Source organism: Dromaius novaehollandiae, chromosome 37, assembly GCF_036370855.1.
Source record: "Dromaius novaehollandiae isolate bDroNov1 chromosome 37, bDroNov1.hap1, whole genome shotgun sequence".
NCBI classification, from domain to species: Eukaryota; Metazoa; Chordata; class Aves; order Casuariiformes; family Dromaiidae; genus Dromaius; species Dromaius novaehollandiae.
This window is the reverse complement of record NC_088136.1, coordinates 285,280-297,861: the sequence shown is the minus strand read 5'-3', so window position 1 is coordinate 297,861 and position 12,582 is coordinate 285,280. Positions and strand designations below refer to the sequence as shown.

The window sequence follows — 12,582 nt, the reverse complement described above, 5'->3', positions numbered from 1 at the left end:
TTTGGGGTGCAGCCCTTGGTCCGGGTGACAGGTTTGGCTGTAGGCAGCCCCGCTCGGGGTGCAGCCCCGGGTCCGGGTGACGCTCCGGAGGCGCCGGGGCGGCGAGGCCGGGGTTGGGGGCCCGGCGAGGGAAATGGGGCCACGGGGCGGGGTGGGGGGGCCGGCGCCGCCCTCGTTAGGGAAACGGGCTCTTAGGAAATTGCGGGTGACGGGGAGGGGGGGCGGATTAGCCGCCCGCGTCAATCCCAATCAGCGCTCACCCGAGGTGCTCGGCAAAGCGGGCGGGTGACGCCGGGCCGGGGGCCGGAGCCCAATTAAGGGATCAGGGGGGCTTTGGGGGGATCGGGGGCACCGGGCTAATCCTGGGGGGGTGGGTATAAAACGCGGGGCGCGGGCGGCGGGCGGCAGAGCCCGGCGCGCAGAGCCCGCAGTCGCCCCCGAGGCCGGCGGCGGTGCGGCAGTGCGGCGGTGCGGCGGCGGTGCGGCGCACGAGGCCGGCGGTGGTGCGGGGCCCGGGGGCCGGCCGCCCCCCACGCACGCTCGCTCGCTCGCCCGCCCGCCCGCCCGCCCGCGCGGGCACCATGACGCAGGCCTGGGAGGCCGCGGTGTTCGCCGCCCGCCGGCGGCACGAGGACGAGGACACCACGCGTGACAGCGTCTTCACCTACACCAACAGCAACAACACGCGGGGTGAGTCGCCGGCCGGGGCGGCGGCGCGGGGTGGTGGCGGTGGCGGGTGTTGACCCCGCGCCGCCGCCGCGTCCCCAGGTCCCTTCGAGGGCCCCAACTACCACATCGCGCCGCGCTGGGTGTACAACCTGACCTCGCTGTGGATGATCTTCGTGGTGGTGGCCTCGGTGTTCACCAACGGGCTGGTGCTCGTGGCCACCTGGAAGTTCAAGAAGCTGCGGCACCCGCTCAACTGGATCCTGGTGAACCTGGCGGTGGCCGACCTGGGCGAGACCGTCATCGCCAGCACCATCAGCGTCATCAACCAGATCTCGGGCTACTTCGTCCTGGGCCACCCGCTCTGCATCATCGAGGGCTACACCGTCTCCGCCTGCGGTGAGGCGCCCGCCGGGGGGCTCGGAGATGGGGGGCAGCGCCGAGGGGCAGGGCCGGGGGGGGTCAGAGCCGTGGGGCAGGGCTGGAGGGGGGCTGAGAGCTGTGGGGGGACTCAGAGCTGTGGGGCAGGGCCATGGGGCAGGGCTAGGGAGGGCTCAGAACCGTGCGGCAGGGCTGGAGGGGGGCTGAGAGCCGGGGGGGGTCAGAGCTGTGGGGCAGGGCCGTGTCAGGGCTCAGAGTTGTGAGGCAGAGCCGTGGGGCAGGGCTGGAGGGGGGGTTAAGAGCCATGGGGCAGGGCCGTGGGGCAGGGCTGGGGGGCTCAGAGCCATGGGGCAGGGATGGGGGACAGAGAGCCATGGGGCTGAGCAGCAGCATAGAGCTGGGGGGGGCTGAGCTGTGGGTCAGGGCTGGGGGGGCACTGAGAGCCATGGGGCAGGGAAGGGGGACAGAGAGCCGTGGGGCTGAGCCGTGGGGCAGGGCTGGGGAGGCTGCCAGCCACGAGCTGGGTTGCGAGACTCCGCCAGCGCCACAGGCGAGCCGCGGGGCCGATCTCCATGGGGCCGAGCGCCGTGGGGCCGGCTGCCGTGGGGCCGAGCGCCGTGGGGCCGCTGACCCCCGCCGGGACCCCGCAGGCATCACGGCGCTGTGGTCGCTGGCCATCATCTCGTGGGAGCGGTGGTTCGTGGTCTGCAAGCCCTTCGGCAACATCAAGTTCGACGGGAAGCTGGCGGTGGCCGGCATCCTCTTCTCCTGGATCTGGGCCTGCTCCTGGACCGCGCCGCCCATCTTCGGCTGGAGCAGGTGGGGCCGGGGGGCGCGGGGGGGGGGTGGCGGCGGGCGCCCGGCCCCACGGCGGCCCCTCACCGCCCCGGCCCCCCAGGTACTGGCCCCACGGGCTGAAGACGTCCTGCGGCCCCGACGTCTTCAGCGGCAGCTCCGACCCCGGCGTGCAGTCCTACATGGTGGTGCTCATGGTGACCTGCTGCTTCTTCCCCCTCACCATCATCATCCTCTGCTACCTCCAAGTCTGGCTGGCCATCCGGGCGGTGAGTGGGCCCTGCCCCACGGCGCTGCCCCACGGCGCGGGGCCGGGGACCGGGGCCAGACCCACGGGGAGCCCAGCTCACCCTGTAGATGGCTGCCCTGTGGGGTTGGGGACGCGCAGGGAGCCCAGCTCTGCCCCATAGACCCCCCCCATCCCCACAGAGAGCCCAGCTCCACCCCATAGACCCCCCCATCCCCACAGAGAGCCCAGCTCTGCCCCATAGACCCCCCCATCCCCACAGGGAGCACAGCTCCACCCCATAGACCCCCCACACCCACCCACAGGGAGCCCAGCTCTGCCCCATAGACCCCCCCATCCCCACAGAGAGCCCAGCTCCGCCCCATAGACCCCCCCATCCCCACAGAGAGCCCAGCTCTGCCCCATAGACCCCCCCCATCCCCACAGGGAGCCCAGCTCCACCCCATAGCCCCTCTCCAGACCCACTGGGAGCCCAACTCCACCCCATAGACCCCCCCATACCCAGAGGGAGCGCAGCTCTACCCCATAGACCCCCCCCTTCCCTACAGGGAGCCCAGCTCTACCCCATAGACCCCCCCCCCACACCCATGGGGAGCCCAGCTCCACCCCATAGATCCCCTCAGAGACCCCTGAAGACCCACGGGGAGCCTAGTTCCACCCCATAGACCCCCCCATACCCCCAGGGAGCCCGGCTCCACCCCATAGACCCCCCCACACCTACAGGGAGCCCAGATCCACCCCATAGACCCCCCCCACACCCATAGGGAGCCCAGCTCCACCCCATAGACCCCCTCAGACTTCCCCCAAGACCCACGGGGAGCACCACAGACCCCCCCACAGACCCACAGGGAGCCCAGCTGCCCCCCCGGATGCCCCCCGCCCCCCTGACGCTCCCCCCCCGCGCCCCCCAGGTGGCAGCCCAGCAGAAGGAGTCGGAGTCGACGCAGAAGGCGGAGAAGGAGGTGTCGCGCATGGTGGTGGTGATGATCCTGGCCTACTGCTTCTGCTGGGGCCCCTACACCTTCTTCGCCTGCTTCGCCGCCGCCAACCCCGGCTACGCCTTCCACCCGCTGGCGGCCGCCCTGCCCGCCTACTTCGCCAAGAGCGCCACCATCTACAACCCCATCATCTACGTCTTCATGAACAGGCAGGTGGGTGCCAGCTCGCCGCCGGCCCGCGCCGCGGGGCTGAGACGGGGGACGTGGGGCTGGGGCTGGGGCCGGGACACGAGGCTGGGACGTGGGACGTGGGGCTGGGACGCAGGGCGTAGGTGTGGGATACAGGGCAGAGACACGGGACACAGGGCTGGGACACGGGAAGTGGGGCTGGGACCCGGGACGTGGGGCTAGGATGTGGGGTGGAGATGTGGGACATGGGGCTAGGACATGGGTCTGGGACATGGGACATGGAGCTAGGACGTGGGGCTGTGACATGGGAGGTGGGGCTGGGACATGGGACACAGGGTAGAGATGGGGGACATGGGTCTAGGACGTGGGACATGGGGCTGGGACATGGGATGCGGGGCTAGGACATGGGACACAGATGTGGGACACAGGTCTGGGACATGGGACATGGGGTGGAGATGGGGGACATGGGTCGGGGACATGGGACATGGGGCTGGGACATGGCACTAGGACATGGGACATGGAGCTAAGACACGGGGCTGGGACATGGGACACGGGCTGGAGATGGGGGACATGGGGCTAGGACGTGGGACGTGGAGCTGGGACATGGGATATGGGGCTGGGACATGGGACACGGGCTGGAGATGGGGGACATGGGGCTAGGACGTGGGATGTGGGGCTGGGACATGGGACATGGGGCTGGGACACCCCCTGCTGACCCCCCCCCTCACCCCCCCCCAGTTCCGGAACTGCATATTGCAACTGTTTGGGAAGAAGGTGGACGACGGCTCCGAGGTCTCCACCTCCCGCACCGAGGTCTCGTCCGTCTCCAACTCCTCCGTGTCGCCGGCGTAGGGGCCCCGCGCCCCGTGCCCCCCCCCATTGCTTTCGTAAAGCAAGCGCCCGGGGGGGGGGGGAACACCCCGCCCCGCGCCCCCTCCCCGCTGTACATACCCCCGCGGAGGGCCGGCGCCGCCCCCGTAGCCACGCAGCCAAAACGGGGAGAAAAAACAGGGAGAAAAAGAAAAAAAAAAAAAAAAGAGAGATGTAGCCCCCCCCCCGCGGGCACCATAGCGAATAAAGGTTTGTAACTTCTGTACGCGCCGCCTGGCTCCCTCCTCCGCGCCCCGGGGCCCCTTCCCATGAGCCTCTGGGGCTCACGCCAAGGGCGGCCCCTTCCCATGAGCCCCTGGGACTCATGCCAAGGGGGCAGCTGTGGCTGGGATCCCTTCCCATGAACCCCTGGGGCTCACGCCAATGGTAGCCCCTTCCCATGAGCCTCTGGGGCTCACGCCAAGGGCGTCCCCTTCCCATGAGCCCACGGGGCTGGAGGGGGGGAAAGGCCGCCCCCCCCAGGCCTGGGGAAAGTGGCCTCTGCCCGCCCATCTTGCTCCCAACCAATGAGGAGGCACATGTCTAGCACGGAGAGCTGCTATTGGTCGAGGGGGTTGTCCATCCGCGTTGTCCCGCTCCCCCCGGGCCGCGGCGCGTGCCGGCCTCGCGCCTCGACAGTTCGGCGGAAAACAGGCGGCGGTGGCCAATGAGAAGAGAGCGCGGGTGGGGCGGAGCAGCACCTCCTCCTCCAATCAGGGGGCGCCGTGTCACCGCGGAGGGCGGGGCCAGCGGCTTTCCGCTTCCTAGTCGGCAGCGGAGGCGGGAGAGCGGGGGGGGACGGACCGAAGCGCGAGACGGCCAATCAGAGGAAGGCGGGCGGCAGCGGAGGCCAATCAGCGCGCGGCGCGCCGACCGCGAATGGGAGGGCGGGGCTTCTGGTTTCCGTTAGGTTTTTCGAACGGCGGCAGGGGCTGGGCGGGGGGGAGCGGCGCGTGCAGGTAGAGCCCGGCGGGGGCGGGAGGCCGCCGGGCGGAGGGGGGGGCTCCCCCCGGGAGGAGGAGGGAGCCGTTACCGACCCGGCTACGGCGCTGAGGGGGTCCGGGCTGGCCACGCCTTTTCCGCGGGCGCAACGCGCGCCCGTTGGCGGAGCGGGGAAGGGGCGGCCCCGCCCCCGCGGGCGGGAAGGGGCGGGGGGGGCGCGCAGCGCTCTGATTGGCGGAGAAGGGGGCGGGGGGCGCACACCGCTTTCGGCGGGAAGGGGCGGTCACATGATCCGTCGCGCGTGCTCTGAGTGCTGGAGAGGCGCGGGAGGGGGGGGAGGGCGCGCGCCGAACCGTTATTTTGGGCGGGAAGAGCCTATCACGTGGCATGTGTGCTGTGCTGTGATTGGTGGAGAGAAGCAGGTGTAGTGCACGAGCCGAGCCGTTATTTTGGGCGGGAAGGGGCTCCCACGTGGGCCGTGGCGTGAACGCCGTGCTCTGATAGGTGGGTGGGGAGGGCACGCGCTGCTCTGTGATTGGTGGAAAAGGGCGGGAGCGGCGCGAGCCGAGCCGTTATTTTGGGCGGGAAGGGTGGCCACCTGTCCCCTGTCACGAGCGCCGTGTTCTGATTGGTGGGTGGGGAGGGCACGTGCTGCTCTGTGATTGGCGGAAAAGGGCGGGAGCGGCGCGAGCCGAGCCGTTATTTTGGGCGGGAAGGGCGGCCACCTGTTCCCTGTCACGAGCGCCGTGTTCTGATTGGTGGGTGGGGAGGGCACGCGCTGCGCTGTGATTGGCGGAAAGGGCGGGAACGGCGCGAGCCAAATCGTTATTTCGGGCGGGAAGGGGCTCCCACGTGGGCCGTGGCGTGAACGCCGTGCTCTGATTGGTGGGTGGGGAGGGCACGCGCTGCTCTGTGATTGGCGGAAAAGGGCGGGAGCGGCGCGAGCCGAGCCGTTATTTTCGGCGGGAAGGGGCTCCCACGTGGGCCGTGGCGTGAACGCCGTGTTCTGATTGGTGGGTGGGGAACGCACGCGCTGCTCTGTGATTGGCGGAAAAGGGCGGGAGCGGCGCGAGCCGCACCGTTATTTTCGGCGGGAAGGGCGGCCACCTGTTCCCTGTCACGAGCGCCATGCTCTGATTGGCGGAGAGGGGCACGGGGGGGGGGCGCGTGCCGCACCGTTACTTTCGGCAGGAAAAGCGGCTGCCTGTCCCCTGTCACGAGCGCCTTGCTCTGATTGGCGGAGAGGGGCACGGGGGGAGGAGGCGCGTGCCGAGCTGTTTTTTTGGGCGGGAAGGGGCTCCCACGTGGGCCGTGGCGTGAACGCCGTGCTCTGATAGGTGGGTGGGGAGGGCACGCGCTGCTCTGTGATTGGCGGAAAAGGGCGGGAGCGGCGCGAGCCGAGCCGTTATTTTGGGCGGGAAGGGTGGCCACCTGTCCCCTGTCACGAGCGCCGTGTTCTGATTGGTGGGTGGGGAGGGCACGTGCTGCTCTGTGATTGGCGGAAAAGGGCGGGAGCGGCGCGAGCCGAGCCGTTATTTTGGGCGGGAAGGGCGGCCACCTGTTCCCTGTCACGAGCGCCGTGTTCTGATTGGTGGGTGGGGAGGGCACGCGCTGCGCTGTGATTGGCGGAAAGGGCGGGAACGGCGCGAGCCAAATCGTTATTTCGGGCGGGAAGGGGCTCCCACGTGGGCCGTGGCGTGAACGCCGTGCTCTGATTGGTGGGTGGGGAGGGCACGCGCTGCTCTGTGATTGGCGGAAAAGGGCGGGAGCGGCGCGAGCCGAGCCGTTATTTTCGGCGGGAAGGGGCTCCCACGTGGGCCGTGGCGTGAACGCCGTGTTCTGATTGGTGGGTGGGGAACGCACGCGCTGCTCTGTGATTGGCGGAAAAGGGCGGGAGCGGCGCGAGCCGCACCGTTATTTTCGGCGGGAAGGGCGGCCACCTGTTCCCTGTCACGAGCGCCATGCTCTGATTGGCGGAGAGGGGCACGGGGGGGGGGCGCGTGCCGCACCGTTACTTTCGGCAGGAAAAGCGGCTGCCTGTCCCCTGTCACGAGCGCCTTGCTCTGATTGGCGGAGAGGGGCACGGGGGGAGGAGGCGCGTGCCGAGCTGTTTTTTTGGGCGGGAAGGGGCTCCCACGTGGGCCGTGGCGTGAACGTCGTGTTCTGATTGGTGGGTGGGGAGGGCACGCGCTGCTCTGTGATTGGCGGAAAAGGGCGGGAGCGGCGCGAGCCGAGCCGTTATTTTCGGCGGGAAGGGGCTCCCACGTGGGCCGTGGCGAGAACGCCGTGTTCTGATTGGTGGGTGGGGAGGGCACGCGCTGCGCTGTGATTGGCGGAAAAGGGCGGGAGCGGCGCGAGCCGAGCCGTTATTTTCGGCGGGAAGGGCGGCCACCTGTTCCCCGTCACGAGCGCCGTGCTCTGATTGGCGGAGAGGGGCACGGGGGGGGGGGCGCGTGCCGCACCGTTACTTTCGGCAGGAAAAGCGGCTGCCTGTCCCCTGTCATGAGCGCCGTGCTCTGATTGGCGGAGAGGGGCACGGGGGTAGGAGGCGCGTGCCGAGCTGTTATTTTGGGCGGGAAGGGGCTCCCACGTGGGCCGTGGCGTGAACGCCGTGCTCTGATTGGTGGGTGGGGAGGGCACGCGCTGCTCTGTGATTGGCGGAAAAGGGCGGGAACGGCGCGAGCCGAGCCGTTATTTTCGGCGGGAAGGGTGGCCACCTGTTCCCTGTCATGAGCGCCGTGTTCTGATTGGTGGGTGGGGAGGGCACGCGCTGCGCTGTGATTGGCGGAAAAGGGCGGGAGCGGCGCGAGCCGAGCCGTTATTTTGGGCGGGAAGGGCGGCCACCTGTTCCCTGTCACGAGCGCCGTGCTCTGATTGGCGGAGAGGGGCACGGGGGGAGGAGGCGCGTGCCGAACCGTTACTTTGGGCGGGAAGGGCCGGTCACCTGTGCCCTGTCACGAGCGCCGTGCTCTGATTGGCGGAGAGGGGCACAGGGGGAGGAGGCGCGTGCCGAACCGTTACTTTGGGCGGGAAGGGCCGGTCACCTGTGCCCTGTCACGAGCGCCGTGCTCTGATTGGCGGAGAGGGGCACGGGGGGGGGGGCACCTGCCGAGCTGTTATTTTGCGCGGGAAGAGCCGGTCACCTGGTGTGTGCTATGCTCTCATTGGCGAGCGGCGTGTGGCGGGCTCTTTTCGGCGGGAAAGGGCTGTCACGTGCTCCGTCGCTGCACTGTGATTGGCGGGCGGGGGGCGGTGCGTTCCCCCTGCCTCCGCAGAAGGGCGGTTTCCCCACTTGCCTCCAGGCGAGGGAGTCATGGTTCCCCCCCTTGAGGGTGCTAATTTACCTCAGGAAAAGGGCGATTTTCTGTCTGGGGCAGCGCTGCTCCTCTCACAGTCTCTGGGGCCCCTCAGCCCCCCGGGGGACCCCCATGGCGGCGGCGGAGGAGGAGGAGAGCAGCGGGCTGCGCGCCGAGGTGCTGCGGCTGACGGCGGAGCTGCAGGAGGCCACGCGGGCCCAGGAGCAGGCGGCCCGCTGCGGGCTGGCCCTGCTGGAGGAGAACGGCGAGCTGCGCCAGCGCTGCCGGGATCTCGAGGGGCAGCTGGAGGCCCTGCGCGTGGAGCTGGCCTGTGCCACTGAGGTACTGGGACTCCCCCCTGGGCGGGGAGGGGGGTGGACACCGCGGTGGTGGCCTCGTCCCCCTTTTTCATACCTCCGTTTCCCCGCACAGGCCCTGGCAGAGGCCCAGAGCGGCCAGAAGCGGGCGGTGGCCGCCAGCGAGAGCCGGGAGGAGGCCCTGGTGCAGGAGGCCGCAGCCAAAGAGGCCCAGCTGGGCGCCCGCCTGGAGGAGCAGCGGGGGGACCTGCGGCAGCTCCAGGGTCAGCTCCGCGACGCCCAGGCGGAGAACGAGCGCTTGGCTGCGGCCTTGCAGGACCTGCGGCAGGTGAGGGGGGACGCCCCGGGGAGGGCGCAGGGAGGATCAGGGCCACCCGTGGGTGCTGAAGTCCCTTCTCCCTCTCCAGGAGCGCCAGGCGCTGTCGGGCGAGCGCGCCCAGCTGCGGGACGCGCTGCGGCAGCACCGGGAAGCGGAGCCCCAGCGGCAGCAGGAGCGCCGCGACCTGGAGGAGGAGATCGCCTCCCTCCAGAAGCAGGTCTGCCTGCTCGCGAGCAGCCAGGTAGGTCCCGTGAGGAGGGACCGGCGCCCGCGCAGGGAGGACCCCGGCGTCCGGATCGGGTGAGGACCCCATCGCCCGGTTGCCGCGGCAGGCGGAGCTGGAGGCGCTGCGGCAGGAGGGCCAGCAGCGCGCGGAGGAGCTGGCGCAGGCCGGGGCCCGGCTGGCCGAGCAGGAGCGGCTCCGGGCGCAGGCGGAGCGGCGCCTCGAGGAGGCCCTGGGGGCGCTGGCGGCCGAGCGGGAGCGGCGCCGGGAGCAGGCGGCCGCTGGCCCGGGGGGCCCCGATGGGGAGGGCGACGGCACCAACGCCGCCCCGGTGCCCGGCGACTCACCCGGCCCCGCGCCGGGCCTCGTCGCGGACCTCTTCAGCGAGATGAGCCTCTCCGAGATCCACCGGCTGCGGGAGCAGCTCCTCCAGGTCAGGGCGGGGCCTGTCACGATGGGGTGGGGCCTGTCATGACAGGGTGGGGCCTGCCCCCCTGGGGGTGGAGCTTCTGGGGGAGGAGGGGTGGCTCAGCCAGGTGGGGGTGGGTGCGCAGGGGACCCAGGCGTCCGGCTGACCCCGTCTCCCTCCCCGCAGGCGGAGCAGGAGGCCGCGGGGGCCCGGGAGGAGCTGGCTGAGGCCCGGAGGGCCCTGGGGGCTGGCTCCGCCCCTGGCCCCGCCCCCTGCCCCGACCCCGCCCACCAGGCGCTGACCCGGGAGGTCGCCGCCCTCTGCGCTGCCCTGGGGGCCAGCCGGCAGGTGGGTCGGGGGGCGGGGCCTTGTGTCTTGGCCACGCCCCCTCACAGAGGGTGCTTGCATGGGTAGTGTGCTGGGGCCACGCCCCCTTTCTGGGCGGGGCCAGCCCTGCAGGGGGTGGGGCTTGTCCTGAGCCTCCTGCCCAGGTGGTGAGGCTGGTGCCCTGTCAATCACCCCAGGGTGTGGGGCTTGTCGTGAGTCTCCTGCCTGGGGGTGGGGCTAGTGCCCTGTCAATCATCCCAAGGGGTGGGGCTTGTCCTGAGCCTCCTGCCTGGGGGTGGGACTGATGCACTGTCAATCATCCCAGGGGGTGGGGCTAGTGGGAGGGGCAGGGCTGGCTGTTGCCCCCTGTCAGTCATCCCAGGGGGGCGATGGGGGTCCCCACGTCTGTCCCTTGCCCTCCCCGTGTCCGTGCCCTTTCCGTGCGTCTGTCCCCACGTCCCCCCCCCCGTGTTTGCCCCCCTGCCCTCCCGTGTCCCCGCCCCGCGTCCCACGCGCGCCCCGTGCCCGCAGGCGGCGGGGACGGCGCTGTGCCAGCTGCGGGGCCGCCTGGCAGGGCAGCAGGCCGCGGCGGCGGCAGCGCTGCAGGGGCTGCGCCAGGAGCTGGCGGGGCTGCGGGAGGAGGCGGCCGCCCTGGCCGCCCGCCGCGCCGCGCTGGACGCCAGGTGAGCGCACGGGAGCCCCGGCCCCCCCCGTTTTCCCCCCCCCCGAAGCCCCGACACGCCCTAACACGCGTGTGGCGCAGGTGCGAGGAGGCGGGGGCCCGGGCGGCCGAGGCGGAGCGGCGCCTGGCGGAGGCGTGCGCGGAGAAGCGGGCGCTGGGGGCCCTCCTGCGCCAGGCCCTGCGCCGGCAGCGGGGCCTCGCCCGGCGCCTCCGGTAGGGCAGCGCCCGGGGGGGCCACGGGACTACACGGGAGGCGGGAAACGGGTCGGGGGACACGGGGTTAAACGGGAGGCGGGAAATGGGTCGGGGGACACGGGATTACACGGACTGGGGATGGTGGGGACATGGGATGATACGTGTGGAGGACACGGGCTGAGAACAGGGCGATGGAGGAGACACGGGATGACACAGGATACGGGACACAGAGCTTCCGGGGGACATGGGATGATGCAGGCAGGGAACATGGGGTGATGCGGGCTGACATGGGTGGGGGACACGGGCTGAGAACATGGGGACGTGGGATGACACAGGTTAAGAACATAGGGACGTGGGATGGCACAGGACATGGGAGACATGGGATGCCACAGGCTGACAAGGGTGGGGGACGTGAGATGACTGACACAGGACATGGGGAACATGGGATGTCATGGGCCAACACAGGTGGGGGACACAGGATGACACAGGACATGGGGAACACAGGATCACACGGGGACACAGGTTGAGAACATGGGGACATGGGATGCCATAGGCTGACACAGGTGGGGGACACGGGATGACACAGGACATGGGGACATGGGATGCCACAGGCTGACACCGGTGGGGGACACAGGATGACACAGGACATGGGGAACATGGGATGACACGGGACATGGGGAACATGGGATCACACAGGGACACAGGTTGAGAACATGGGGACACGGGATGCCACAGGCTGACACCGGTGGGGGACACGGGCTGACACAGAGGGGGACATGGGATGCCACGGGCTGACACGGCCGGGGGACACAGGCAGGGGACACGGGACACCGTGGTCCCCTCCCCCCAACATGGCCCCTTCCCTTGCAGGGGGGACACGGGGCCCGGCCTGGCCCCCCCCGGGCCGCTGGCCTGAGGGCACTGGGAGCACTGGCAGCACTGCCCCTCCCAAACTGGTCTCACTGGGACCCCAATAAACGCTCCTGCTGCACCACCGCCGCCTCCTTCCCTCCCCCCGCCCCGGACGCCTGGGTCCCCTCCCCCCCCGCCCCCCCCCCGGCCCAGGAGGGGTCCTGGCGCGGCTGGGACCCAGGCGTCCGGGCTCCAGGCCCAGCCCCCCCCCCCCCCCCCCCCAACCGGCCGGGGAAGGAGCCCAGGCGTCCTGGCGGGCCGCCTCGCCCAGCGGCTCCGGGAGGGGACCCAGGTGTCCGGGTGTTTCCCCCATGCCGGGAGCTTTTGGGCCAAAATGACGTAAGCGGAGAATTAACTGCTCCGAACCGGCTTTAATGGGAACCAGGTGAGAGGGGCCCGGACGCCTGGGTCCCCCGGGGGGAGGGGCCGCGGTCTCCCCAGGACCCTGCTGCCCCCCCACGTCCCTGCGAAGGGGCCCAGGCATCCGGGTCCCCTTCCCCTGACACCCCCCTCGCACACGGCTCACACACGCGGGGGACACACTTCACATGCCAGGAACACGCCAAGGCCACGCTGCGCGTGCCGGGGACGTGCCGCTCGCGCGTTCTGGGGACACGTGGCTCGCACACGCCAGGAACACGCTAAGGACGTGCGACGCACTGGGACAAACGGCTCGCACGCGCCAGGGACACGCCAAGGACACGCATGGGGATGTCACATGCACTGGGGACATGAGGCACACGCCATGGACATGTCAGGGGCCTGGGGCACATGGCTCACATGTGTCAGGGAGATGAGGCACGTGCTGGGGACACGCGTGCACATGCCAAGGACATGCTGGGGACACGAGACATGCTGGGGACACACGGCTTGC

At 70.6% G+C, this 12,582-nt stretch overlaps 2 protein-coding genes across 2 annotated transcripts; both read left to right on the top strand.

Annotated features, from left to right (window-relative positions):
• Nucleotides 1–581: 581 nt before the first annotated feature.
• Nucleotides 582–4,312, top strand: LOC135325390 (red-sensitive opsin). The gene is made up of 6 exons (XM_064503399.1): nucleotides 582–690; nucleotides 769–1,065; nucleotides 1,698–1,866; nucleotides 1,946–2,111; nucleotides 3,001–3,240; nucleotides 3,955–4,312. Exons 1-6 carry the CDS (start codon nucleotides 582–584, stop codon nucleotides 4,066–4,068), a joined length of 1,095 nt encoding a protein of 364 aa, XP_064359469.1. The 3' UTR covers nucleotides 4,069–4,312.
• A 529-nt stretch (nucleotides 4,313–4,841) lies between these two features.
• Nucleotides 4,842–11,833, top strand: LOC135325415 (protein bicaudal D homolog 2-like). Its single transcript, XM_064503465.1, has 9 exons — nucleotides 4,842–5,045; nucleotides 8,406–8,666; nucleotides 8,757–8,969; nucleotides 9,049–9,201; nucleotides 9,293–9,616; nucleotides 9,779–9,940; nucleotides 10,451–10,602; nucleotides 10,683–10,814; nucleotides 11,667–11,833. Exons 2-9 carry the CDS (start codon nucleotides 8,457–8,459, stop codon nucleotides 11,710–11,712), a joined length of 1,392 nt encoding a protein of 463 aa, XP_064359535.1. The 5' UTR covers nucleotides 4,842–5,045; nucleotides 8,406–8,456; the 3' UTR covers nucleotides 11,713–11,833.
• The last annotated feature ends 749 nt before the right edge of the window (nucleotides 11,834–12,582 follow it).

Bases quoted from the DNA above. Each gene is read 5' to 3' on its own strand.
- LOC135325415 (XM_064503465.1), top strand. From the start codon at position 8,457: ATGGCGGCGGCGGAGGAGGAGGAGAGCAGCGGGCTGCGCGCCGAGGTG. The intron at 9,202-9,292 runs GTAGGTCCCGTG...TTGCCGCGGCAG, and splicing joins GCCTGCTCGCGAGCAGCCAG to GCGGAGCTGGAGGCGCTGCG. The intron at 9,941-10,450 runs GTGGGTCGGGGG...CCGTGCCCGCAG, and splicing joins CCCTGGGGGCCAGCCGGCAG to GCGGCGGGGACGGCGCTGTG.
- LOC135325390 (XM_064503399.1), top strand. From the start codon at position 582: ATGACGCAGGCCTGGGAGGCCGCGGTGTTCGCCGCCCGCCGGCGGCAC. The intron at 691-768 runs GTGAGTCGCCGG...CCGCGTCCCCAG, and splicing joins CAACAGCAACAACACGCGGG to GTCCCTTCGAGGGCCCCAAC. The intron at 3,241-3,954 runs GTGGGTGCCAGC...ACCCCCCCCCAG, and splicing joins ACGTCTTCATGAACAGGCAG to TTCCGGAACTGCATATTGCA.